The sequence below is a fragment of the Lipomyces tetrasporus genome (assembly GCF_029532465.1).
Source record: "Lipomyces tetrasporus strain NRRL Y-64009 chromosome Unknown POJ06scaffold_4, whole genome shotgun sequence".
Lineage (NCBI taxonomy): Eukaryota > Fungi > Ascomycota > Lipomycetes > Lipomycetales > Lipomycetaceae > Lipomyces > Lipomyces tetrasporus.
This window is the reverse complement of record NW_026611599.1, coordinates 1,188,583-1,211,529: the sequence shown is the minus strand read 5'-3', so window position 1 is coordinate 1,211,529 and position 22,947 is coordinate 1,188,583. Positions and strand designations below refer to the sequence as shown.

Below are 22,947 nucleotides of genomic sequence, written 5' to 3'. Positions count from 1 at the left end.
CATCACTCTCTTCAAGCAAATTAAGTACAAGTACTACGTTACTTTGCCACTTTATATGCTCACTAGAACTGAGCGTCTTATCTTGAGTAAGGCGAACCTGACTGAATTGAAGTTGTCAACGTATTGAAACAATACTGATATCGTTTAGATGCCTTCTTTTTTGTTTCACTGTGGATGCTCTTCACTGCTTGTTACATGTACTTCCCTAGTCACGTCCGCGTCATTGCTCAACGCGCATATTACTATTACGCTGGGGTTCAGGTTGCGCCAAATGAAGGAGAAAATTTTCAATCAGGCGGAGAGAGATAACAGCATCCCAGCTGATCGTATATACTTGGTGTCCTTTGTTATGAAGCAAAGCTGGTCGTTACGCTTGCCAATGGAGGGTCAGGCCTCTGGAGAGATTTCGCGCCGGTACTGTGGATATTGGCTACACGATTAATGTAAAATTACTCGAACAAAGGAAGGCGCTTCTGGTTTCTTGGTGTTACGCTGTTTCTAGAGTTATGTTGTTGGAAATTTTTGGTCCGTGAGATGAATCATTGTTCATTGTCGAACGTAAAACATTGGCTACCATGATGGACTGGGCAGGGCATATGTTTAATCGTCATTTTTCACGTATGGTCTTATATGTTTATTGTTTGTGATATATAGGTCACAATTGTAGGTCATAGCGTATATCCTTAGTTTGCTTTTGATATCCTTGCACATGACATCATCACAAAAACCCCATTGCTTGGATATTGACTAGAAGTCATACTTGGGGCGTTGCGTTGTTCAGTAGTCCCAAGGCTCGAAAATACTATCCATCGGGGCTCAACCCAATCCAAGGCAGGCATGAAATTGCGAACCATACATAGTCTTGCCGCAGAAGTTGACGATTCCGAGCAGCCGATCGTCCAGGTATTCTTAATTCGTCATGGTCAGACAAAGGAGAACGCCATGCGTATCATTCAGGGCCACCTTGGTACGTGCATCTAGCATTATGAGCACACGCAATCTAATATTGGAGTTTAGATACATATTTGAATGAAGAGGGTGTTAGCCAAGTCGAGTTATGTAGTAAGGTACTTAAACGTATTTCATTTGATGCGGTTTGGTCGAGCGACCTAAACCGGTGTATTCAAACTCGCGACATCGCTCTCGAGCCACATTTAGAGGAACTCCCCGAATCACGGATCCATACTACAGAGTTACTGCGAGAACGAAGTTTTGGTGATGTAGAAGGCCATGACTACAAAACGGTTGTCAGAATCCTTAGGCAGCGGAAGCTGACATGGGACACCGTGGGTGAGACCAATGAAGCATTTCAAAAGCGATTACTGGAGGCATGGGACCAAGTCATTTCTCGGGCCATAAAGGACGATCTTAAACGCGTGGTCATTATTTCTCATGGAGGTATTATTTGTCATCGCTCTACTTATTGGGGCCAAAGTCATTGATCGCTGATTGATGTAGGTGCAATATCGTCACTGATACACTGCCTTATCAAACGACATGGCTTTACCTTATCCAATCAGATCAACACAGCAGTAATCACTAGCCTCCTCAACACGTCGATTACAATCGTGAACGTTACGCTAAAGAGCGATGGCAGTGTTCTCGGAGGCGAGGTTGTTGAGTTTAACAACGCAAATCACCTGAAACGTCCTGAGACGAAAGACGAAGGGTCAATAGAGGAAGAGATAGGTGGTATTCTGGGTCATAAAAATAGCCATTGGTCGTGGTAGGGCGCTGCCGGGTCTGTCAACACATTCCAACATAGTTATCCACTCTTGCTTCCCTGCAGTAACCTTCCAATTTGATTTCTGAGTAGAAACGACAATTATACGCGTAGATTGAGTGTACCAACTGCAAATCCTGTCTCATCCACATTGTACATTCGCAGAATTCCTACGTCTGTTCTTGGAGTCGTAGTTGATTCCTACGTCTGTTCTTGGAGTCGTAGTTGAAAAGCGTCAAACCAGGCTGTAGTCTTGTCGAAGGTTGCTTCTTTTATGTCGTGCAGATTCCAATTTGGAGTGAGTAAGCTCCTGTCAAGTTTAGATATCGATTCAGGAATCGGTAGAGCCATTCGTGACCAATAGGAGTAGAATCGGTAGGTTTGGGATATTTCGACGCGACACGACTTGACCGCGTCGGGTGCGCAATCTCTTCAGCCATTTCTTTCAACAACGCTGGCATCGCAGGGTACCCTATCACTGTAAGACGTCAGTCAAAGCTCATTGGACTTTTGACGGACCGAACTGATTGAGAAGGACTCTCGAAATCGACAAAAATTACACTCCGGGTTTTAGGGCTACTTGTCAATCCAACTCAGTTGTGTCAGGCAATTCACGCATAACCACCGTTTTTTCAGTTGTATAAACCATTGGTAATATAGGAATACTCAAGACCTTTGCGGATCATGACATTGTATTGTTGAACCAGAGCCGACCCAGTCAGCTGTTCTGCATTGTACCTCAATTTCGCATCCCGATTCGTAGGAATGGTCACTACTTGGACTACTTTCTCCTAGAAATCCATCGGCCGTAGGCCAGCGCGAAGACTCTCCACTGAGAGCTAGATTTATATTCGGCGCTAGTGAATAGGGTGTTGGTGTTGCTCTTCACACGGTAGAAGAATTTATCAGGTACAGGCAGTCGGGCGCTCGATTGATCTTCGACATCTGGCCTGCCAGATTCAACATCGGCCAGGGCATTGGCACGGTCGAACTGGACCCCATATTCCAGTTTAAATTCCTCCCTAGCGTCGGGGATCTTGCATAGCTCCGCAATCACATAACGCACATTATCCTCAACAGCTAATGGCTCATAATACTCCAAATCTTTTTCACTTCGTAGCGGCTGGCTACAATGAATTCGTCGGACGTCTTCTAGCGAACGGTCAGATGAAAATAGTCGTGGTGCATCTTCCTCGGACGCAAGTAGGAATTTGCGAACGGAGTTGTAAAGCTGCTGTTGGCTGTCCAGGCAATCTGCCCAATTTCGAAGCCGCTGAGGACAAACTCTCCCAGTGGGGCTTTGTCAACGACACTTTCATGGAGAGAGATTTATCTCCGACCTCGAGCTGCAGGGATAACAAATTGTGGCAGGCTCGAATAAATTCCTCAAAAGTCGTATGCCGGGCCTGTCTCCGCGCCTCCTCAGCCTGTCTCCGCAACTCTGTTTCCTGTTTCCAAAGGGCTTTATAATCTGGTAAGCTATCGTCGGTAATCAATACCATGCAACTGTGAAACGGCGGTCTTGTTAACGATCTGATCGGGGGATGTAGGAAGCAGAGACAACGACGAGTGCCTTCGCGTTCGACCTTTATGTAAAACCTTGGGGGCCATCACGCTAGGTTTCAGCACCCTAGCACACGTTAGTCTAGTTAGAGTTTAGAGTACAGATAGACTTTACGTGAATCGCGATATATCATATAACCAGCAGTTATGCGTCTTTTTGCAAAATTGATAACCGACCAGATGCTCTCCAAAAATGCTGGCAAAATCTGAATCCCTGCGGTCCAAGAAGTCTGGAAGGCAGAACTATGGCGACGACAAGTTTATCCAGCTGGAAAATTCTAAGCACCAATCGCCGCGAGAGGTAGAACAGGCAGTGACAAAGAAGCGGGTCTCCAAACATGCACCACAAGAAGCTTCAGCGAAAAAACCAGTTTCGAGATTTAGAAACGTAGTTGAGGTACCGAAAATTGTTAGACGGGACCCACGGTTTGAGAGCATATCGGGAAAATTTAATGAGGCTCAGTTTAGAAAGAATTATGCTTTTTTGGATGAATATCGGGAGGCTGAGTTAAGGAATATGGGGGAGCGATTAAAAAAGACAAAGGATACAAACCAAATACAAGACTTACAGAGAGAATACCAGTCTTTGGTATGTGTACTTTCTTAGAACCGTTAGATGGATGATTAACGAATTTAGGATTCGAAATTGAATGCCTCAAAACGAAAGGACTTCGAAAGGCAAGTGCTGAAAGAGCACGAGAAGAAGGAGAAAGAGCTCGTCAAGCAAGGAAAGAAGCCATTCTATCTAAAAAGAGGTACCAGAGCTTGCTCCGTGGCATATAATGGATTGCTAACGTTTGAACTACAGCGGACAAGCGAAAGTTGGTCCTTACGAAGAAATTCAGCGAGATGAAAAAGTCCGAGGTCGACCGTGCCATCAAACGCCGCCGGAAGAAAAACATCTCGAAAGAGCGCAAACAGATTCCGCTCTCGCGACGAGATTAAGCATCAGGTTATTTTTCCCAAGTAGTTACTTGTATCATAGTCATGGTTTTCTCATGGCGTGGCGTTGCTTCCGTACATATTTACGTGTGTATTATATTGTCTCAAAATTAATGGGACTCTTGATACTTCCTACTTTCTGGTGCTCTCCTTTTGTACCCAATCTTCCCAAGAACCTAAGATATAATTAATGCATCGGCCTCAAATATCACACTCTGTTACATACCAGGATAGTTCCCTCGCCTAAGGACAGATAGACCTCGGTTAGCAGCACGGCCAGGTTTAGATATACAGGGCAGACTCACTTGTCATATCCAAAATTCCCAGCAAGTTCCTGGGCGTAGTTGCTTCTAACTCCACCAAGACAGTAGAAAATTAGCTCCTTCTCCTTACTGGGCTTCTCAAATCCAAATTGCTCCTCAAACACATGTTCGGGAAGCGAGAGAGCATGCGGAGCAGACTTATACGGGATATTAATGGCGGTTGGGATAAAGCCTAGCTCGACCTCAGCTGGTTCTCTGACGTCCACGAGAATCTTATCCTCGTCTGGATTTAGTGATAACTTCTTGATCTATGCGAAAATTAGATTAAAGCATGATCTGAGTGGCCACGGACTGGGTTACATCTTCGTAATTGTAGATATTCGGCGGAACAATACCGCCAGTCTGACTTGATTGAAATCGTCTGCAACCAGTTGGTAGAATAAATCTGCGCGGACTATTCTGAGGGACACCGGCTCTTAGTGGGAGTTGCAGTAATTCACGACCGAAGGGGCTGGCATTTATGGAATAAAGGCGGACAGCCCGCTGCCAGACGCCGTGTTCCGCACTTCGGAAACTGACCCGCGTAGACCTGGCTAAAGTAGAACGCATGATCTATGCGTAGGATGTTAAGATTGGTTCCGTAAATAATTGGTTGCCAGTGTGGTGATTACCCGCAAGGGACTAACTGTCGTTGCGGCGAGCAGAGTTCCGAGTCTTGAGTTTCGAGCAACTTCATAAATCTCAACTAAGCAAAAAAATCGCTGACACTTCATATGCTCCATATTCAGGTTGCTGCCAAAATACAGAAAATGGCATCTGCTACGGACATAACCTCTATTCCGAAATTGTTTGCATTCTTTGGAACACCTTCGCTTACAAACGGTCTCGCTGTGTGGTTGCTTGCAACACTTTCGTAATAGATCGTTCGGTTACGTTACGGGTTTGTGGAAACGCAATATTATTTAACTGGCAATATTTTGCTTCTGACAGTAGACAAATATTCCAACACCAAAAATGCTATAATATACACATCTCACCTAACCAATTATCCTTACAAATACATCAGTATAAGTCATCACGTTCTAACCTCTCGCGCTCCCAATTTAATACGTATCTAACTGTCCCCTTATCCCCCATAGTATGATCTCTTAATCTCAGATGTGCGCCAGATGTGCGTAGTTCGCTGTACTTCCCCACACGCTTATTCAGCTCTATTCTCATTGACATGAACCTGGCGGGGTCGGGGTACCTGGTGGAAAGCATAGTCTGAGGTAGCCAGTCTATGTAGAATTCCAAAAGTTCTAGTACAACATCTAGGTTGTAATGTATTAATACTCGGAACGATTATACGAGGGGCTGACGAAATGTACTCACTTTCAAAATCTCCTGGAGGTACGCAAAAACGTTCTGGGTTGAGATCCGACACGTCACATTCCAGTAAAGAAACCGCAATATACAAGCATCCGAGAGCTACTGCGTGCGGTGTGCGTTTTAATGGAACTAGTGTCTTATAAGAATCCAAGGCGATTTGCCAGGCCGTTTCTGCCAATGGCGCTGGGTCTATAAAAACGTCAGAATAGCATTGTACAAATGAATTTGACTTACATCTTAGATGTTTTGCGAATTTCATAATGTATGGTTGCGGATGCCTTACACGAAAGTCAAAAGACATGGTCTCGAGGACGTGTCGCTCCAGGGAAATTAATCGTCGCCGCTGGTCTTCGATAATCTGAATAGACGTAAGTATTATCCTTCCTGGATTATTTCGAATGGCAAAGGTTGGCATACTGGTGAGTCCATACTAATGTCCGGTCCAGAGGGATGCTTAATATGGTATGATGCGAGCAGTATCTCCTTCAATTTTTTCAGCGTGTCTTCCGTCTTGGATGCAACAAAGAGGCAGGCGTATGCGGTATCCTATGATTATTTCGGTGAGCAATATTGTTTAGGCAGGACAATAAATAAATCAAAAGACGTACCAATGTCGAGGGAAAATCTTGCATTGTATTGAATAGGTAAAATCGCTGAAATATGATCATTGCCGTTCCCATTGTGCGAATAGGACTGCAAGTTCCAAAAGTCAGCACATTTCCAAACAAACAATCAAAAACGCTTTTCGTCCAAATCTCTTACAATCTCAAGTAATTCCCAGTTGCCAATATTACTGAGAACGCTTGAAACTTCAATTGCTGATCCCGAGAGCCGTTTGCATGGGCGGTCTTTTCCTCCAGGTTCTTGATCTGGATTGGGCTCAAATACGGCCGCGAAAGTTGGATTATAGCCGGCAGTGGCCCCTGTGTATTCGAGGCAGGTGACCATGATCTCGGCGTAGACGGAGCATTGACTGACATCCTGAACTGCGATATGTAAAACGCTAGTCATAAGAATTTGTGTGAGGCGCGGCACTGCCGCCTTATCGTGACATCGAAAGTTCAGCGGCAGTTGACCACACATTGTGCCTGTAATCTCACACATCAAGACGAGAGAGGTGCGATATTCAAACAGAGATCATGATGATCAGACTTAAAGCGATAGCAGCATATTTGTTGTGCTTTGCGATTGCGGCACTGGCGACTCCTCGGCCAGTAGTGATGTGGCACGGCCTAGGAGATTCATATGATTCTGATGGAATGCAGAGCGTTGCAGCGCTTATTAAGGACATATATCCCGGAATATTTGTTCACAGTGTTTATTTGTACTTGGACTCGTCCAAGGACAGTAACGCCTCATTAATGGGAAAGGTAGATGATCAGGTATGTCTATTTCTTTTAGGATATGAAGTCATGAGCAACTGCCAATTTCAGTTTCGATTTAGATTGCGCTGGTTTGCGATCAACTGGCGTCGATTCCCGAGTTAGCACATGGGTTCGATGGCTTGGGATTTTCACAGGGTGGTCTGTTCCTGAGAGGATATGTCGAGCGATGCAACTCGCCCAAAGTGTACAAGTTGCTTACATTCGGATCGCCTCAGAATGGTACAATCAGTATTTGTGATTGCAATTTAAGAAATCTGGCTGATTTATTATACAAGGTGTCACCGACTTCCCACCATGCAGCAAGCGCGACTTCGTGTGCCGACGCAGAAACGCATTCTTGAAGTCACAGGCATATTCTAATTATGCTCAAGGATCGATTACAGTTGCGCAGTATTATAGAGTACGTATAGAATATTTCAGGACGGTTGAGGTCTGGCCAGCTAAGTTGCGACAGGATCCCGATCAGTATGATAAATACCTTGAGGAATCGGGATTCCTTGCCGATGTCAACAACGAACGGGAACTGAAAAACATTACATATGCAGAGAACCTAGCGTCACTTGAGGAACTAGTGCTCTATCTCTTTACTGAAGACGAGACAGTCGTTCCTAAGGAGAGTGCTGTATGTTGACAATGATTAATGTGATATCCGGCCCGATACTGATGCTGGATTAGTGGCTCGCTGAAGTCGACCTAAAGATGGGAGTCGTTACGCCGTTGGAGGATCGTAAGATGTATACCGAAGACTGGCTCGGATTAAAGGTTCTGGAAGACTCAGGCCGGCTGCATTTCTGCACCATTGAGGGACGCCACATGAGAATCACTAGCGAGACGATGACTGAGGTCGCTTGGAAATACCTCGGTACCGAAGTGCTGCCTCCAACTGAAGAAGAGTCCACAAAGTGGGACGATCAGCGAAAGGACACGGGGCATGGCGTCACTTACGCGAGTAACATACCGAGTGAACAGTTACAGAAGGTTTTTGTCGCGCCGGCTGGACGGGCAACTATGTAGATGTATTGCTATTGGAGAGTTGGTATCGCTGGCGTCATATATTCTTGATCTCATCTCTATTTTATTTTGTTAGTCGGGTCTAGCATTTCTTATTGGCAGTGTTCATTGATGGAAGGGGTTGGAGCTCGCGGGCTATAGAGCTGGAATAAGCAGAATAGAATAGACATAAATATAAATAGAATCTATTCCTATTTTTCATATTCCTAGCTTGCAGTAAGGAAGTTAAAAGTACTTGTGGCTGCTGTGACGTAGGCGAACAGGAGTTGACGAGCAAAATAGTCTAGCAATGACGCCGTACTTAAATATTGGGGGACCGACCATGTCATAGCGGATGTTGTGGTCATCAACAGAGCCCCTGGAACGGTGGGCGCTGCTTGCGACATAGCCCCTGACCTCTAATCGCAGGCTAAGCATGAGGTTCCCCCCCTGGAGCCTACACACGTTCGGACTCAAAGTCGCCTTTCTACTACTCCACCGGTACGCTACTCGCGAAGCCGTAATGGCAGCGGCCCATGTACGCAGTTGTAATCGCAAGAGCAGTAATGAAGATACGCCACATGTTACAGCCAGACGTTGTAAGTTCGAGCTGCTCACATGCCCTCGTATTCATGACAATGGCGAGGTATATCTGTCATCTGTGTCCGTAATACCGTCTCTCGAAGCATAGTACAGATATTCCAGTTATCTTTTTTGCTATATCCCATTTTGATGCTGGATTCTGCGAATCGAGACGAATAAGACCCAGGGGCTATAAATCCGGGTAACCGCCTCCTGAGTACGTTGACTCTACGCAGTAAATCGTCGTACCCAGCTCAGTCAGGAAGGGGCCCAGCCAACCAGCCCTCGCCCCTGCTTTCCATTCGCATGCTTGCTGCCCTGTCCCTTTTCACTCAAGCATCTCCCTACTAACGAAGGTCACTCTAACGCACGCCCTAGACGATTCTGGCTCGTGCGACTTCCGAGCACTGAGCGATAGAACATCCAGTATTACGCCTGTCTGCGACCGTGAAGAGGGCGTGCCTTGCCCTTGTATTCACAGGTGAGTTTTGAGTTCTTGCTCACGAGTTTCAGGAGGCGGCGGATGTCCACGTTCCATCATTGTCGCTCGTCGCAGCCTTCCATCGGCAATAATCAGCAGAAGCTCTTGTATTTCCAGTTTCAAATTAGGTGGGCTCGAGAGTTTTGGATCTATTAAAGAGCTGTGCATGCGCTGGAAGGTGCTGGCCTGTACGATTGATATCAGCGAGAGTGGTGGTTTATCATTGCGTGGACGCGGCCTCCGCTTCTCCGAAATTCTTCGTCACTAACAAACATTGACTCCCCAGAGGAAGAGTGTCGCTTGATAGCACCTAATTCGTCTCCGCGTTGCGTTTGATTCGAATTTACACAAATGGCCGAGTTCGATGCAGCTATTGCTTTACTGGGACTCGTCGACCCAAAGGACGAGAAGTCAAGTGACTCTGACAGTGCTAGCAGTAATGACCAAGAGAAGGTATGTGATCAATTTAATCGCTTAAATCACCGCCGGATTCTAACGGGAGTTTCACAGACTGAGAATAAGCGATCAAATAAGGAAAACGGGGAGAACAAAAAATCTAGAGACGATCCGGAGGATGTAGTAAAGACAGACAAGACGGACGACGCGAAATCTGAAGCATCAACTCCAGGCGCAGCAAATAAAATAATGCAAGAGATGGATGACTGTAAAGAGGAGAATGGATCGCCTAATGGGACCAATCCGGCAACTGAGCTGAAAGCCTCAGATTCGCCGAGGGCCTATCCTCAAGGTCAGTCTCATCAATCCGGTCCTGTTCCCCAGCAGGAAGATCAGACATCACAGCAATCTTCGCAAGATCCATCATCTGAGTGGGACAGACGGTCGCAGGAACCTTACGTGCGATCACCCCACGATCCCCAACAGCCGCAACAGTCGTCCGGTCAGTATCAGCAGCCTGGTCAATCGTACCAGCATCATCAAGCAGCAGCGGGTCACCAGCAGCAACAGCAGCGTCTGCCACCTCACGCACAATATCAGTATTCTGCTCAGCAACAAAGCCCGTCACAGTCCCAGCAGAGTCAGCCACAATCTCCACCACAGTATTCACAAACTCAAGCATACTCAACGCAACAGTCCTTGTCCAATCCTCCGCCGCGTCTACCACCTATTTCTCAAATATCTCAACCTCCAACGCCATCCCATCATCAGCCGTATCCGGAGCACGGTCCTCGACCTGGATATCAAGATCATGGGTCATATCCGCCGTACCAACAACCGGCCACTGGACCTCCTCCTGGTCCTTTCCAGCATGTAGAGCAGCATCCGTCCGGATACACGCAAGCTTCTCCACATGTCCAGCCGATGTATACAGCGGGCGCACAGGGACCACAGGGCCAACCTCCAAACATAGCCAGCAGACCGTCATCGTACTACTCGTATCGCGATCCCAATGAACAATACACCGCAGCTGGTGCACCAAGTTCGGCTCCAACGCCCCAGAATGGATATCAACACTATTCTGCTCCAATAGATCCCGCGCTAGGCGGTCACAGCGTGCCACCTGTCCGACCACAGCCTGAACCATATCCGAAAGAAAGATGTATGTATTGTTAGGAGCTGTCTGGAACTGCATAGCCTTAATTGAACTAGATTATCAACCTCCAATACAGCCTAATGGTGTTCCTCCCGGACAACGGCGTGCAGGTACGTCGTCGAACCCACAAGGAGGAGCAATGACAACCGCCGCTTCCGTTGCCGCGAATGCAGTACCATCGGCTGAAGATAAGAGATTCGAATGTATGGAATGCAATCGGAAATTCCGACGGCGAGAGCATCTTAAACGCCATATCAGTACACTACATCAACGGGAGAAACGTAAGTGGAGACGACCAAGAATACCAGTGTAGCGAGTGGAGCTGACAGAGTAATGAAGCATACGCATGCGAGTTTTGCAACAGGCGATTTTCTAGGGGCGATAATCTGCTCCAGCATTCACGGATGCGACACAGGTAAGATCATTTGCAGTCATCCTTGGGGTACTTGTGGACAATATCTGACCAACAACCTTATATATCGATAGGCTACGTTAGTCGGATCCACACATGTTAAGCTTTACTACTGTCTTGTACTATATATTGTATGCTTTTCCTTTCAGTACTCATCACTGAAAATATACCTGTCATTATCTCCGAACTTTGGTATTTTGCATAGCAAGTTACGATGTGTAGGCAAAATGTTATATTACGGAAGTCCAGTCGTTGATTGCTGTTTTTGTTTGAGTACGTGTAACATTCTTTGTTTTTTGGTGCGCTATTAATGTGACGGTATATTTGTATTCTTAGTAATTAGTCATGTAACTTATGTGATTTACATCTCATGATTACTTTTCATAGGACTTAATGTATTCTCGTAAGGATTTATGGTCGTTGTTACACATAAACGAAGCGGTCACGGTCGCAGTAGAATTCAGGCCGAATCATTGACAGTGCGTGTCGGGACTTGACAAGGTAGACAGGATTCAAAAGCCGCTAGCAATTACCGGTCTTCTAAGTCATCCACATGCTCACTGGTCTGCTGTGCAACTAACATGAGCAACGTATCGCAGCAGATGAGGCTCCTACTCGTCAACGAGACGGCGACTCAGAGTGCATATGGCTCTGCGATCTGTTTCTCTGAATGACCTTGAGATCTGCGGTAAGAGCGTCGGCACTCTGAAGACCGGCAGCTAAAGATGGGAAGACGCAAACGCGCTACTCTTGATACTGATGTGGCTGCATGGCTTAGTAGAGCTTATATCGTGATTGAGGCGCACGTTCTTGGCGGACCTTCAGAGGCCGAAATGACAGATTGCTGGAACGCGATTACTACGAGTCCTGTCCTGTTCAACCAAGCGAGGGTTTAGCGTAATCGTGTATCTGCTCCATTAAGCTGTAGGACAAGAGAGCATCAAACGACACAACTAACAAATGAATGACCTATTACACACCGCGATAGACAGCGACAAAGCGAGCGAGATAAAATCTGCAGGAATTCGCATTGCCCAGTTTGGGGTTAGTTGCTTGACTCGAGACGTGCCCAACATTATTGGTGGCACGTGTCTCTTAACGCTCCAGATCCTCAAGTTGACTCTGAATCCAGTAAAGCATTATTAATTATGCAAAGTAAAATATTCCAAGATTATTGTCTTAGTTAACAAGTGGACTGTGTGCAAATAGATACAGTCGGGCATCTTATCAAATATTTCTCCAGACAGAATTAAGATCAATGCATGCTCGCATCCACGCCTTCGCACTAAACTAATAAACGACTAGCGTGGGTAACAGCGCGAAACTCTAATGTGCGGTGCGGTGGAGCTGCTGATGGGCTCGTCCAGGTGTCGAAACGTTAGTTCACCTTGCAGCTGGCTCCGCTTCCAAGTCCCTCTCCCACATTTTCTTGGACCTGTTATCAAGACCTCGGCAACCCGGTGACCCCGGACACTCGGCTACACTCTTACTGGTCATTGCAACTAACCTTCCGTCGCGACTGTACATGCGCAATCTTTGATTTGTACCAGATTTTTATTCCGGCGCCAGGAACAAAGTATTGTTAGCCATAAGTTACCATTCATCGTTCTCGCCGCATCCTTTTCGATACGACAGCGTTCGCCACTTAAAGACTTTTGTTGATACGCAACCAGTACGGGTACGAGCAGACAGATAGCATTGGCCGACTTAATGGTGTAAATTCCTACTGGCGATAATTCGAAATTTATGTTTCCACATCAGTTGCGCATCTAGCCGGGTTGTAATCGGTCCTTTGTATCACTTGGGAACATACAGGTCATTGAGCAGCGCCTGTGGTGACGCAGAGCGTCTTTGCCGTAGCCGTCTGTTTCGGACTGTTTGCTCCGTCTGTATAATTGTTTCTTGGGTCAACAGCATTAGCTTGGTACGTAACACTCTTGAAGTAGCGAGTATCATCTAGCTAATCAATTCAGATTGTACAGCTGTCGACAAGAGCACACGCGCCACTAATACGAAATCGGCCTTGGTGCAATGTGAGAAGACTTGTATTTGCATAGAAAACTATGATTTACTGACATGTCCTTTAGTTGTGTGCATATGATCGTTGACATGTGGCGGAACCCAACAACCACAAGCTCTCACACGCCGCTGTGCACTCCATACACATTACCCGCAGGTGTGGTTATTCTTGCATCAACAACGCAGACTATATCTCCGACAGCCGTTTTCTCGCCATTATGTACGTCTTCGTCCTCGGCGCTCTCATACTCGTCCACCAGCACGTTGACGCTGAAGAATCCGTTCTATTCCTCGATCATTCCCATCGCATACACAATCTCTGGAACGACCGTCCTAGCATGGGTCCTCCTTCTGCTTCTCCTTGTCACTCCGCAGAGGCGGCCATACCTGCAAAAACTAGCAACGCTCTCGGTCGCTCTGTCGCTTACGATAGCACTCAGCGAATGCAGCAAGATTCTCAAAAAGCAATACGACGAAGCATATGAAGACGCGGAGGAATTGCGATCCTACATTGATGACGGTCTAACATTGAAGATATTCCGCGCGGTTTCCGACGTATTCCTATGGCTTGCTCAAGTGCAGACGCTCATCCGCCTCTTTCCGCGCCATCGCGAGAAAAAAATCATCAAATGGCTGGGTCTCGCGTTAATTGTCGTCGACACGGTCTTCTGGTCACTACAATCATTCTTACCTATCAAAGAAGGTGACGATAGGTCCTTCAAAGACGCGATCCCTGCACTGGCATATCTATTTCAGATTATCCTGTCGTTGTTGTACTCCGCGTACGTGGTGTATTATTCCATCTCGAAGCGAATGTATGCCTATCATATCAAAAACCTTATATTAGCACTACTGTCGCTACTCGCGGTATTGACCCCGATCATCTTCTTCTTGCTCGACATTTCGCGTCAATGGATTTCCGGATGGGGCGATTTCGTAAGATGGGTCGGCGCCGCTGCTGCTAGTGTTGTGGTATGGGAATGGGTTGAACGAATAGAGTATTTAGAAAGCAAGGTGCAGGAAACTGGAGTTCTAGGACGGCAAGTGTTTGAGGAGGAGATGCTTGAGACTGGGACCAGCCGCGGAGCGCGTGCGTCCAGAGATGTGGCTCGGGCTAGACGACGGCCTGATGGGGGTGGGGGTGCTGCCGGTACCGTTGACAGGCGGCGACATCCCAGAAGAAGGCGAGATGATGACAACGATCGAACTGGTGGCGGTGATGACGGCGGAATGCCACCTGCCTCGACTGTTTCATCTGATGGTATGAGGATGGGACGAGGCAGAAGTGCATGTGATTCAGAACCTGCAGAGGATAGTAGTGGTCTCGATAACGAAGTCGATAGTGACGATGCACGCGGCGCTGTCGGCGAAGACTCTAGCTTTCCGCGCACCAAGGAGGGTAGCCGTGGCATTGCCGATCGGTTGCGTGCACGCAGACGGCGTAGACGTCAGGGCAATAACCACGACGATACGAACAACGAAGCTTTAAATGCTTCTCGGCCAGGAATAGGTAATAGCATCATGGGTTTCTTAGACAATGGTCGTGCAATGTTGTTCGGCCGTCCTCTTTCGCGGGCTACGACAGGGACTAGTGTTACGAGTTATCGCGTGAACGCTTCAAGTATTATGGAAGATGGGAATGGGTCCGCCAGTGGTGAGGAAGTACGTGTGAGGCATTTTTACCCCTTAAAGCGCGGTTTATCCCGGTCCTCACATTCGTCCTCGCCTACATCTTTCACAAATGCAGCTGAATCGGGCTCTGTCTCACTTCAGATGCATAGTCGGAATGCACCAACACCGTCGCAATCTCCGGAGGCTACGTTGGCGAATGCAGGATCCGCCGCTACTGGTATTCACAGAAATTCCCCAGCGCCGAGTGTCACTTTCAGAGAGGATGTCAGAAGGACTCCGTCCAGCGTGGCAGGATGTGCTCCACCGGTTGCTCCATCGTCAGCTAATTCCAGTCCTCTACCAAGTGTCTCGGAAGACCGACGTGACGCGTGCGGTACTTCCCACTCAGTTCACGCAGTCTCGTCCACTCGACGCTCGCTAGACGGTCATCAGGAGAATGGCCACAGTGCAGACGACGATTGTGACGACGATGATGATTATGGTGATGATGACGGCGACTCGGATTACGTTGTATATGGCGAGGCCGCGAATTCCGAAATGGTGCTCCGAAATAGCCAATCTATCCACGTGCAGGCTCAGCAACATAGTAGTCCTGTACCACATGCGTATGGACCTCAAACGGACATACAGCCACCGGCGTTCGAACGATTGCCTGGGTTCAATGACGGTGATTATTGGGATGAGAAAGATCCGCGATATCATCTTACGTACGCGAACATGCAACAAGGGGCTGCGTCGACAGTAGCCGATTCTCGACGTCAGCTTCCTCAGAACGGAGCACCGCGCCCTCCTTCGAATTGGTCACGAGCATATGGATATCCTCGCCATAGCAACTCGAATGCAAGTTTCAAGCCGTCGCGAGCAACTCTAGAGCCAACGGACCCCCGTACTAGTAGGCGTATTGTAGAACGATTTACTGGTGCGCGAGACTGGGTCGTTACTGTTCATGACGACGATGGAAGGGATGAAAGTCGTTGAAAATAACATTTTGCCAACATATACAGGATAAAAGTGTTTTTTTGGTTTTGATTTTGTAGGCTTGCTTATCTCTTTCGGGGCGTTTATATTTGGAGATCTACTACGGGTTATAAGTGGTATCGTTAGTATTATGTTTGTACTATAACGATATTTGGATGGACATTGTTGGGGCTGAACATAGCGCGCAGTTGAGTTTATGTGGGTCCAGCACTGATCAGGAGATCAGGTCATTTCTCCATGAAATATTGTAGATTGACTGGAACATGTCCCTTGTAGGGGAAACGCAGTAGATGATCCTGTCTACTTATGAATGAAAATACAACCACAACATTTCATCCATATTTGCCAGAAACTGTAACGCTCACCTCATCACCTGGTCACCTCCAACCGCAGTTTTTGTCCTTAATGTCTCCGTCACATACTTTCCCCAAGCAGGGGATATATCCGTGCTTGCGCTCACAGCATCAGTTGACTTCTCCGCCGCTGCGAACGCCGACTGAATCTCCTGCGACGTGCGCATAGCTCGCCTCTGTAACTCGCCTTGCTTTTCGACCTCCTGCTTAATTGCGGTCTCCTTCAACTTCAAAGAGAGTACGTCCGTGAACTTCTTCGCAAGCACATCGAGCTCTGAAAGACTATGGTCAGCAACCCGATTCAACACCCCACCAACCAGAATTACATACTAGTAGCCACAACACCCGCGTCTATCTCGGCAATCTTTCCGATCATGACACAGCTCGTGATCTTGATGTCGTGGTCATCATCCAACCCACCAATCGCACGCTCAGTCATGACATCCAATTGCAGCTCCGCCTTGCGCTGTGCGAATGCGACCAGCATTGCGTAAAGCGAATCGTACGCAGCTTTCCGCACGTCCAAACCGTCGTCGACTTTGTGCTTGAACGGACCCATTTGGACTTCGCGGACCAGTTCGGGACGGGCAAAAGTATCTTGAAACAAGAGCCCGAGAACCCGCGGGAGGTGGTCGGCAAGAAGATTTGGTTTATTGTGTGCAACAGAGGCGATTGCTGACGTCGCTAGCCTGCGATTCTCGAGGTCAGAGTCCTCAAGAAGAGCGAAGAAGTCAACCACCACGGGCCGCAGTAATTCATCAGCGGAAGCAGACTCATCAGCCAAGGTGGCCGAGGCGTCGTTTTGACTGAACAGAAATCTAACTGCGGATATGATGACACTTCGAGTACCGACGTCGCTGGATCTCAAGAGCAATTGCAGATCGGGGATAAATTTCGCCGGATCGAGAGTAGTTAGCCGGCCGATGCACTCTGCCGCTATCACCTTCACGCTGCTGTTCTCTCCTCCGGCAGCCTTCGACGAAGCACCGAGATCTAGCGCGAACAGGCGTGTCCACAGATCGGCGGTATAGGGCGCAAGAGCAAGAGCACGTGCTTTGGTTGTTGAGTTAAACACCACAACCTCCTTCAACGCGACCACCAGCAATTTCGCATTGGTAGACTCCGGAGTCAGTTGAGAAATAATTACAGGCACGTAAGTATCCACATTCGAAGCTGCAATCGCACCCATTGTCTGCGCAGCAGTAACTCGAACCTCGTCGCTCGGGGTAGCAAATTGGCGGAACAAATAGTCAAGAGAAAGCAAATCCTTCGGCAGGCCACCGCCGAGGAGCTTCGCGATCTCACCCAGGACCATCAGCGCGCTTCGAGCGGCAGCATCATTGTCTGTGCGACTAGCTTCAGCCTTGATTTGAGGAACTTTCTCGTCGACCAGACCTCCACGAACAATGACAACCGCCAGCGCTTTCGCTCCGGTGGGAGTGATGAGAGTATCCTCGTTCGATAAGGCACTGACTAGCAATTGCGCCTGACCAGCTCTTGCTAGAGCAGACAAGAGCGCGAGCAATGGCTCAGTGGTTATCGGCGTCGTTAATTTGGGAACTAGACCAACGAGAATATCGGTGATATCTCCGTGTAGCGTTCCCAATGCCGTGACGAGCGTCGTCAAAATTGATAGAGCCGGTCCAAGAAATTGCAAGTCGTCTTCAACAATAACTCCGCGGAGTACCGAAACCAGACCGGTGGCCGTGGCCTCATCTATCTGCGACATGAACTTCTCGGTCACGACCTTGAGTGCACTTAAGGCAGACGCCCTGAGAGCGCGATTGGACTTTCTCAGCAGGCCGGCTAGCTCGATTACAACTTCTGTAACCCATTTCTTGTCAAACAGGGAAACATCTGCACCTGGGCTAGCTCCGATATTTTCTATAGATCGAATGGTTGCCGGACGGGTAGTTTCGTTCTTCAACCGGTCAAGCAGTATCACTGCATCTGCATCCATTTCAGCTTTAGATAATGTATCGCGTGCGCAGATGAGGAGTTGACCGATAGCCATGATTGCCTTTTCTCTCACCTCCAGGTCCGATTCAGACGCGGTTGCCTTGGCAACGACAGTCTCATGGAGCTGGGTGATGAATTTCGAAGTGTCGACACTTGAAGGTGTCGTAATAAGAATAATGACATCTCCAGCAGCAGCAAGCGCCTCGCTCGAAATCTTGTAAAACTTGTCATCTGCACCTGCCACGACGACAGATACGATTGTTGGCAAGTATTCAGCGAGTTGTTCGAGACTGTGATTGGTTACTAATATGCTGACAAAGTGGATAATACTGGTGCGGAGAGTGCTCTGACTCATAGCCGGCTCTATTGTCGGAATGAAGAGAGAGAATTCGTAGGGAAGAGACGGCAAAACCGCAACTGTTTCGGTGGCGACGGTCAAGCAAGCCTGCTTGCTCGGGAGACTGGATATCTTCAAGAGATGCTGTGAAAGGAGCTTAAACACGCGACCGGAGAGATCCGGAAGTTGGCTTCGTGGATCGCTTTCAAGAATCATACTGTCATCCGACATTCTGCGTTTCCGACGAGAAGAGCTGGCAGACGCAGCGGCAGTGGTAGTGGACGCCGTCTGGCGGATCAAGGCAGCAAACGTGTTCAACACCTCCACGCGGACGGTTTCCTCTCGCTCTTTAAATCGTGAAACGAGTAGTGGCGCAACCGAAGTGTACAAGTGTGACAACAGATCTGGACGCGTCTCAATCAATGTAGCCAACAGCTTCGCGGCACACCGACGCAATCTCCAGCTAACATCGTCTTCGTCTGAAAACGCACCGTCTTCGTCATATTCATCGTCCAATTCGTTGTCTTCATCCTCATTATCGTCGGCATCTTCCATCTCCTCTTCATCCTCCTCGACAGCCGCATAGTTCGGGTCAAACTTGACAAACCTGGATCCCACCGCAATGATATCGCCCGTAAATGCAGCCATCTCCGTAGAGCACAGTCCCACAAATGTGTCGAGAGTTATAAGCGCCGACTCGCGAACATCGTCATCCTCAACCTCAAGCGACTTCAAGACACTCTCTGTGAGCGGGGTTAGATACGGACTCAGTCTAGCTGAGTTCGTCTTGCAGAGCGTGCCGCACACTGAGACCAGGATTCGCAGACGATCTGCCGGGACGCCTTGACTGAAAGAGTCGATAAGATACTTCATCATATTGTCCCACAATTTCGGCGTCAAGTGATTGGACAGGGCGCCAAGCGCGCCGACTGCACGTTTGCGAACCAGACCCTTGCCAGTTTCCAGCACGCCTATGAGGGCATTCTGTGTCTCACCAACTTGCTCATATGTAAGCGAGGCGCCGAACCGGTTGACGAGATCAACCAGGACATCGACGCTGTCTGTCGAATTTCGCAAATTCGGGAGAAGGGTATGCAACAGTCGTCCAACAAAAATCTTGCCGACTGTGTTCGTAACAGGAACGTTGGTGATGATCGTACGCAATGCAGTACTAGCAAGAGACCCATCGCTCTCTGTCGTCGAAAACGAAGACAGACGGTTGAGAACGTTTGTCAACTGGCTGTCATTGATTCGAGCTGTCAGAGGCGCCAGACTAGATCACCCGTCACACACTCTGACTGCGGCAGATACTATATATAACTACATACCACTTTACAGCCAAATTTTGTACTTCGGCATTATTGTCTGATAAGCTCTTCAAAACGCCGTCCACGATGCGATTGATGGTCGTTGTCGAATCACTGGCAAGAGCGACCGTCCTGTTCGACAGAATGGTGTGCAAGTCCGACAAGGACATAAACCGAAAGTCGGAGTCCTCAGAAGAGAGCTTCTCCAAGAGAGGTTGGATTGCATAAGACGTGTTGGTGTTGTATGACGCCATAGGAACAAGAAGTCATATACCGACGTGTACAAATATCTCTAGTTAGGGAATTTCAATAAGACCACTGGCACTGAGATGCATGCCTTAATCTGTGGCCGATTCCGCGGAGATGTTAAATGCTCCAATTACTCTCTAGGTGGACGGATTTTAAGAGACTGCTTCGGGCGCAACCGATCAATGCGAGATACCTCGATCACTAATGATTGCGGAAGCCTGCAACTTTTGTGGCAGAGCGCGTAATACCAACGCGGTTGGAGTTCAGGTAAACCCTAATCTAATCCGGGGCATGCCAAATAGAAGTTTTTATATGCAATTTATATGCTGTCGACGGTACGCCAGATCCCGCAGCAAAATAAGGAACATAATAGAGAGACACTACTTTTGATAACCTTTCATAACAACGAAGTCCAAAAGAAAGACGCTACTTTTATATCACAGCAATTTCCAGAAACCACATAGCACCTGCTCACCAGTAATAAACCTATACCAGTAATAACCTATATAAACAATAGAAACAAAATTCCATATCGCGACCATTATAACTATGTACAATTTATTTACAGTCCGAAAATAATCAATCCACCACTGAACGCCAACGTAATCGCGACACACGCACCCAGCAACGCACGATTTCTGCCATCGATCCTGCCGGTACCTGCGGCTCCTGACGTGGTAGTAGAACCTGTAGAGGAAGAAGAGGAGGTTGAAGACCCACTGCCGACCTCCGAGTCCGAGACACTTCCACTAGCAGCCACCGGGATGACAGATGAGTCGGTCAATATGACTTCAGTAGCAACGACATTAGTTAGAGCAGTACTTGTAACAGTAACACGAGCATCTGATGCAGTAGCAGTCACCCCCGGGATCGCGGTAGTGCCCGTGCCAATTGCAACAATATCCGACTCGGTCTCATTGAATATTGTCTGTGCCAGCGCAATCACGTGGTTGTCTAGATCGTAGACGACGTAGGCAGAACGGAGGAAAGTGTCTCCGAGGATGCTCACGCCAATATCAGCGTTGGAATTGACAGTGAGTAGGCAAACCGGCTGGCCGTTTGTGAAGGTTAGCTGTCTACCGCTGGTGGTGGTCGCAGGATACAAAATCTCGTTTAACGGGACCTTGATAGTGACACCATCGAAGTAATAGTCAATAGACGCGTTGACTGACGTGACAGTGCAAGACTGCACATAATAGCCCAGTTCAGAGCTATACGACGCGCTGATAGCATTCGTGATAGCCCGTAAAACTCCGATAGGTACGTAACTGAACGACGTGCCAGAATCGAGCAAGACAGGCTCGCCCAGACTAGAAACCATCTCGTTTTCGGATCCGTCAATATCCGTATACCCAACACCTTCTAAAGTAACAAAGAACTCTGTTGGCTCGGATTCACCAGTATATAAATCAAGTGGCAATTCAACCAGATTGCCCGAATATTTTGTACGGTCGACACCACCAAATAGGATGGAACCAGTGGAGGCCTCAAGGTCGTTTAGCCAGAGTGAATAAGCACGCGACTGAATGAAGCCTTGCTCGACCAACAGATCAGGTAAGTTTTTGTATTGGTAAGCGGAGCCGTACACAGAGACAATGGCTTCATTTGATGGATATCCGATACCCATAATGCCATCAGTCGCGTTGGCATCGGTAGCCACGGCAATTGTTAAGTTTTCGACAGCCGCGCCGCCGATGTCGAACGTTTCGTAGGCATATGCACCTCTAGCGTAAGAGCCGTCGCCATATGCAATGTAGAAATTGCTCGATATCTCTGAGAATGTGGATGAGTCCTCCGGCTCAAAGATGCCTGTCTCAGCACATGGGTCATCAGATTCCTGACAGACTTCGTTTTCGCCAGATTGAACCCAAATGTCAGAAGAACCGGTATCGATCTGCAGCCGGAGGGCTTGGCCGGGGCTACCAATAGAAACGTTTGCGTAATAGAGATAGTCGTAATTGTCAAGAATTGCCTGCACAGTGTCAGACACGTTTGTGGCCCTCTTTGCCAGCCGATGGCGATGGCGGTGTTTAAATAGATTTATGCTTCCTGGCGATCGTTTCTCCCGAACAATATCGAACTTCACTGTACCGGGATCAGCCATAGCCGCAGTTGCCGAGACGGCAAGAAAGGCCGCACTGGCGGAAGAAAGCGACAGTCTCATGGTCAATACCGGCAGAGTGAAGGCGAGGGGAAATGGGGGTAAGAACTTCGAGAACAACAGAATATAGAAGCAGATGTGATGAGCACACCCGATGGCAAGGCGCGGGATGTCGCGGGGTTTCGTCCAGTGATTCAGCTACTGGCGATGGCCGCGTGTACTCGACTATTTTGGCGGGCCCCCGTGCACCGACGAAATGGAAGCTCTGGAGTATATGCAACGGCGCGCGGCAGATAGATCCGTAAGTAGGGCTATGCCGTGAATAGTGCGGCGCTCACGGGCAGAGCAATCCGGCAATGACGCAAATGTCTCGATGACGGAAGCTGGAAGTCAGAGCGGACAATCTCCGCCATGCTGGAATGTTGCCTCTGCTGGCGGATCTACCATATTTGGCTCTACCAGGGTTTTTGCTTTGTCTTTCGTAAATATGAGGTTTTCAGTGGTGGTCCACGATTCTTCGCCCATTCGCAGTGGAATGTCTCGGGTCGAGTGGCGGCTCAGGGGCTGTCTCACCAAGGCAATACTTTGGTATTGAGAACTCTGCGCAGATTCACAATATCCAATTCAACAACGCAAAGAATTCCTTCCTTTATACCAATAAATCGCGTTAAACTGACGCTGCAAGAACATTAATACACGTGGTCTTAAGGAGGGCCGGGTCGATCCGCTCGGATCCGGTCTGTGCGGC

At 48.1% G+C, this 22,947-nt stretch overlaps 10 protein-coding genes across 10 annotated transcripts; 5 read left to right on the top strand and 5 right to left on the bottom strand.

Moving 5' to 3' along the window:
* Positions 1-738: 738 nt before the first annotated feature.
* POJ06DRAFT_94372 (histidine phosphatase superfamily) lies at positions 739-1,719 on the top strand. Its single transcript, XM_056191786.1, has 2 exons — positions 739-967; positions 1,018-1,719. The coding sequence occupies exons 1-2, from the start codon at positions 838-840 to the stop codon at positions 1,440-1,442; spliced, it is 555 nt and encodes a 184-aa protein (XP_056044775.1). The 5' UTR covers positions 739-837; the 3' UTR covers positions 1,443-1,719.
* A 785-nt stretch (positions 1,720-2,504) lies between these two features.
* POJ06DRAFT_267480 (uncharacterized protein) lies at positions 2,505-3,225 on the bottom strand (the record flags this gene model as incomplete). The annotated part of the gene is made up of 2 exons (XM_056189246.1): positions 2,505-2,977; positions 3,009-3,225. 2 exons carry the CDS (start codon positions 3,223-3,225, stop codon positions 2,505-2,507), a joined length of 690 nt encoding a protein of 229 aa, XP_056044774.1.
* A 96-nt stretch (positions 3,226-3,321) lies between these two features.
* Positions 3,322-4,523, top strand: POJ06DRAFT_94353 (uncharacterized protein). The gene is made up of 3 exons (XM_056191785.1): positions 3,322-3,875; positions 3,924-4,041; positions 4,095-4,523. Exons 1-3 carry the CDS (start codon positions 3,480-3,482, stop codon positions 4,229-4,231), a joined length of 651 nt encoding a protein of 216 aa, XP_056044773.1. The 5' UTR covers positions 3,322-3,479; the 3' UTR covers positions 4,232-4,523.
* POJ06DRAFT_94342 (Rhodanese-like domain-containing protein) lies at positions 4,275-5,195 on the bottom strand. Its single transcript, XM_056191784.1, has 4 exons — positions 4,852-5,195; positions 4,534-4,799; positions 4,455-4,471; positions 4,275-4,404 (listed from the first exon to the last, which is right to left on the bottom strand). Exons 1-4 carry the CDS (start codon positions 5,098-5,100, stop codon positions 4,361-4,363), a joined length of 576 nt encoding a protein of 191 aa, XP_056044772.1. The 5' UTR covers positions 5,101-5,195; the 3' UTR covers positions 4,275-4,360.
* A 358-nt stretch (positions 5,196-5,553) lies between these two features.
* POJ06DRAFT_194828 (cyclin-like protein) lies at positions 5,554-6,842 on the bottom strand (the record flags this gene model as incomplete). Its single annotated transcript, XM_056184970.1, has 5 exons — positions 5,554-5,804; positions 5,866-6,220; positions 6,280-6,408; positions 6,471-6,555; positions 6,625-6,842. 5 exons carry the CDS (start codon positions 6,840-6,842, stop codon positions 5,554-5,556), a joined length of 1,038 nt encoding a protein of 345 aa, XP_056044771.1.
* Positions 6,843-7,004: 162 nt separating this feature from the next.
* On the top strand, positions 7,005-8,261 carry POJ06DRAFT_195055 (Alpha/Beta hydrolase protein; the record flags this gene model as incomplete). The annotated part of the gene is made up of 5 exons (XM_056184977.1): positions 7,005-7,244; positions 7,307-7,466; positions 7,523-7,647; positions 7,702-7,869; positions 7,923-8,261. 5 exons carry the CDS (start codon positions 7,005-7,007, stop codon positions 8,259-8,261), a joined length of 1,032 nt encoding a protein of 343 aa, XP_056044770.1.
* Positions 8,262-9,651: 1,390 nt separating this feature from the next.
* Positions 9,652-11,367, top strand: POJ06DRAFT_237452 (uncharacterized protein; the record flags this gene model as incomplete). Its single annotated transcript, XM_056185954.1, has 5 exons — positions 9,652-9,753; positions 9,811-10,858; positions 10,894-11,133; positions 11,217-11,267; positions 11,339-11,367. The coding sequence occupies 5 exons, from the start codon at positions 9,652-9,654 to the stop codon at positions 11,365-11,367; spliced, it is 1,470 nt and encodes a 489-aa protein (XP_056044769.1).
* Positions 11,368-13,373: 2,006 nt separating this feature from the next.
* POJ06DRAFT_196094 (PalH/RIM21) lies at positions 13,374-14,360 on the top strand (the record flags this gene model as incomplete). Its single annotated transcript, XM_056185012.1, has 1 exon — positions 13,374-14,360. A coding segment is annotated over one exon (987 nt), but the record flags the coding sequence as incomplete, so codon positions are not given.
* A 1,765-nt stretch (positions 14,361-16,125) lies between these two features.
* POJ06DRAFT_251153 (armadillo-type protein) lies at positions 16,126-20,356 on the bottom strand. Its single transcript, XM_056187361.1, has 3 exons — positions 19,871-20,356; positions 16,577-19,815; positions 16,126-16,520 (listed from the first exon to the last, which is right to left on the bottom strand). The coding sequence occupies exons 1-3, from the start codon at positions 20,101-20,103 to the stop codon at positions 16,255-16,257; spliced, it is 3,738 nt and encodes a 1,245-aa protein (XP_056044767.1). The 5' UTR covers positions 20,104-20,356; the 3' UTR covers positions 16,126-16,254.
* POJ06DRAFT_251152 (aspartic peptidase domain-containing protein) lies at positions 20,328-22,360 on the bottom strand. The gene has a single exon (XM_056187360.1). The coding sequence runs from the start codon at positions 22,260-22,262 to the stop codon at positions 20,661-20,663; it is 1,602 nt and encodes a 533-aa protein (XP_056044766.1). The 5' UTR covers positions 22,263-22,360; the 3' UTR covers positions 20,328-20,660.
* Between the last annotated feature and the right edge of the window lie 587 nt (positions 22,361-22,947).

What these genes read in the sequence shown, in the direction of transcription:
- POJ06DRAFT_94372 (XM_056191786.1), top strand. Translation starts at nt 838, where the DNA reads ATGAAATTGCGAACCATACATAGTCTTGCCGCAGAAGTTGACGATTCC. An exon ending in TATCATTCAGGGCCACCTTG is followed by an intron (nt 968 to 1,017) that starts GTACGTGCATCT and finishes ATTGGAGTTTAG; the next exon opens with ATACATATTTGAATGAAGAG.
- POJ06DRAFT_94353 (XM_056191785.1), top strand. Translation starts at nt 3,480, where the DNA reads ATGCTGGCAAAATCTGAATCCCTGCGGTCCAAGAAGTCTGGAAGGCAG. An exon ending in AGAGAGAATACCAGTCTTTG is followed by an intron (nt 3,876 to 3,923) that starts GTATGTGTACTT and finishes TAACGAATTTAG; the next exon opens with GATTCGAAATTGAATGCCTC. An exon ending in GCCATTCTATCTAAAAAGAG is followed by an intron (nt 4,042 to 4,094) that starts GTACCAGAGCTT and finishes TTTGAACTACAG; the next exon opens with CGGACAAGCGAAAGTTGGTC.
- POJ06DRAFT_94342 (XM_056191784.1), bottom strand. Translation starts at nt 5,100, where the DNA reads ATGCGTTCTACTTTAGCCAGGTCTACGCGGGTCAGTTTCCGAAGTGCG. An exon ending in ATATCTACAATTACGAAGAT is followed by an intron (nt 4,800 to 4,851) that starts GTAACCCAGTCC and finishes ATTTTCGCATAG; the next exon opens with ATCAAGAAGTTATCACTAAA.
- POJ06DRAFT_251153 (XM_056187361.1), bottom strand. Translation starts at nt 20,103, where the DNA reads ATGGCGTCATACAACACCAACACGTCTTATGCAATCCAACCTCTCTTG. An exon ending in CAAAATTTGGCTGTAAAGTG is followed by an intron (nt 19,816 to 19,870) that starts GTATGTAGTTAT and finishes CGGGTGATCTAG; the next exon opens with TCTGGCGCCTCTGACAGCTC. An exon ending in CGCGGGTGTTGTGGCTACTA is followed by an intron (nt 16,521 to 16,576) that starts GTATGTAATTCT and finishes ATAGTCTTTCAG; the next exon opens with AGCTCGATGTGCTTGCGAAG.
- POJ06DRAFT_251152 (XM_056187360.1), bottom strand. Translation starts at nt 22,262, where the DNA reads ATGAGACTGTCGCTTTCTTCCGCCAGTGCGGCCTTTCTTGCCGTCTCG.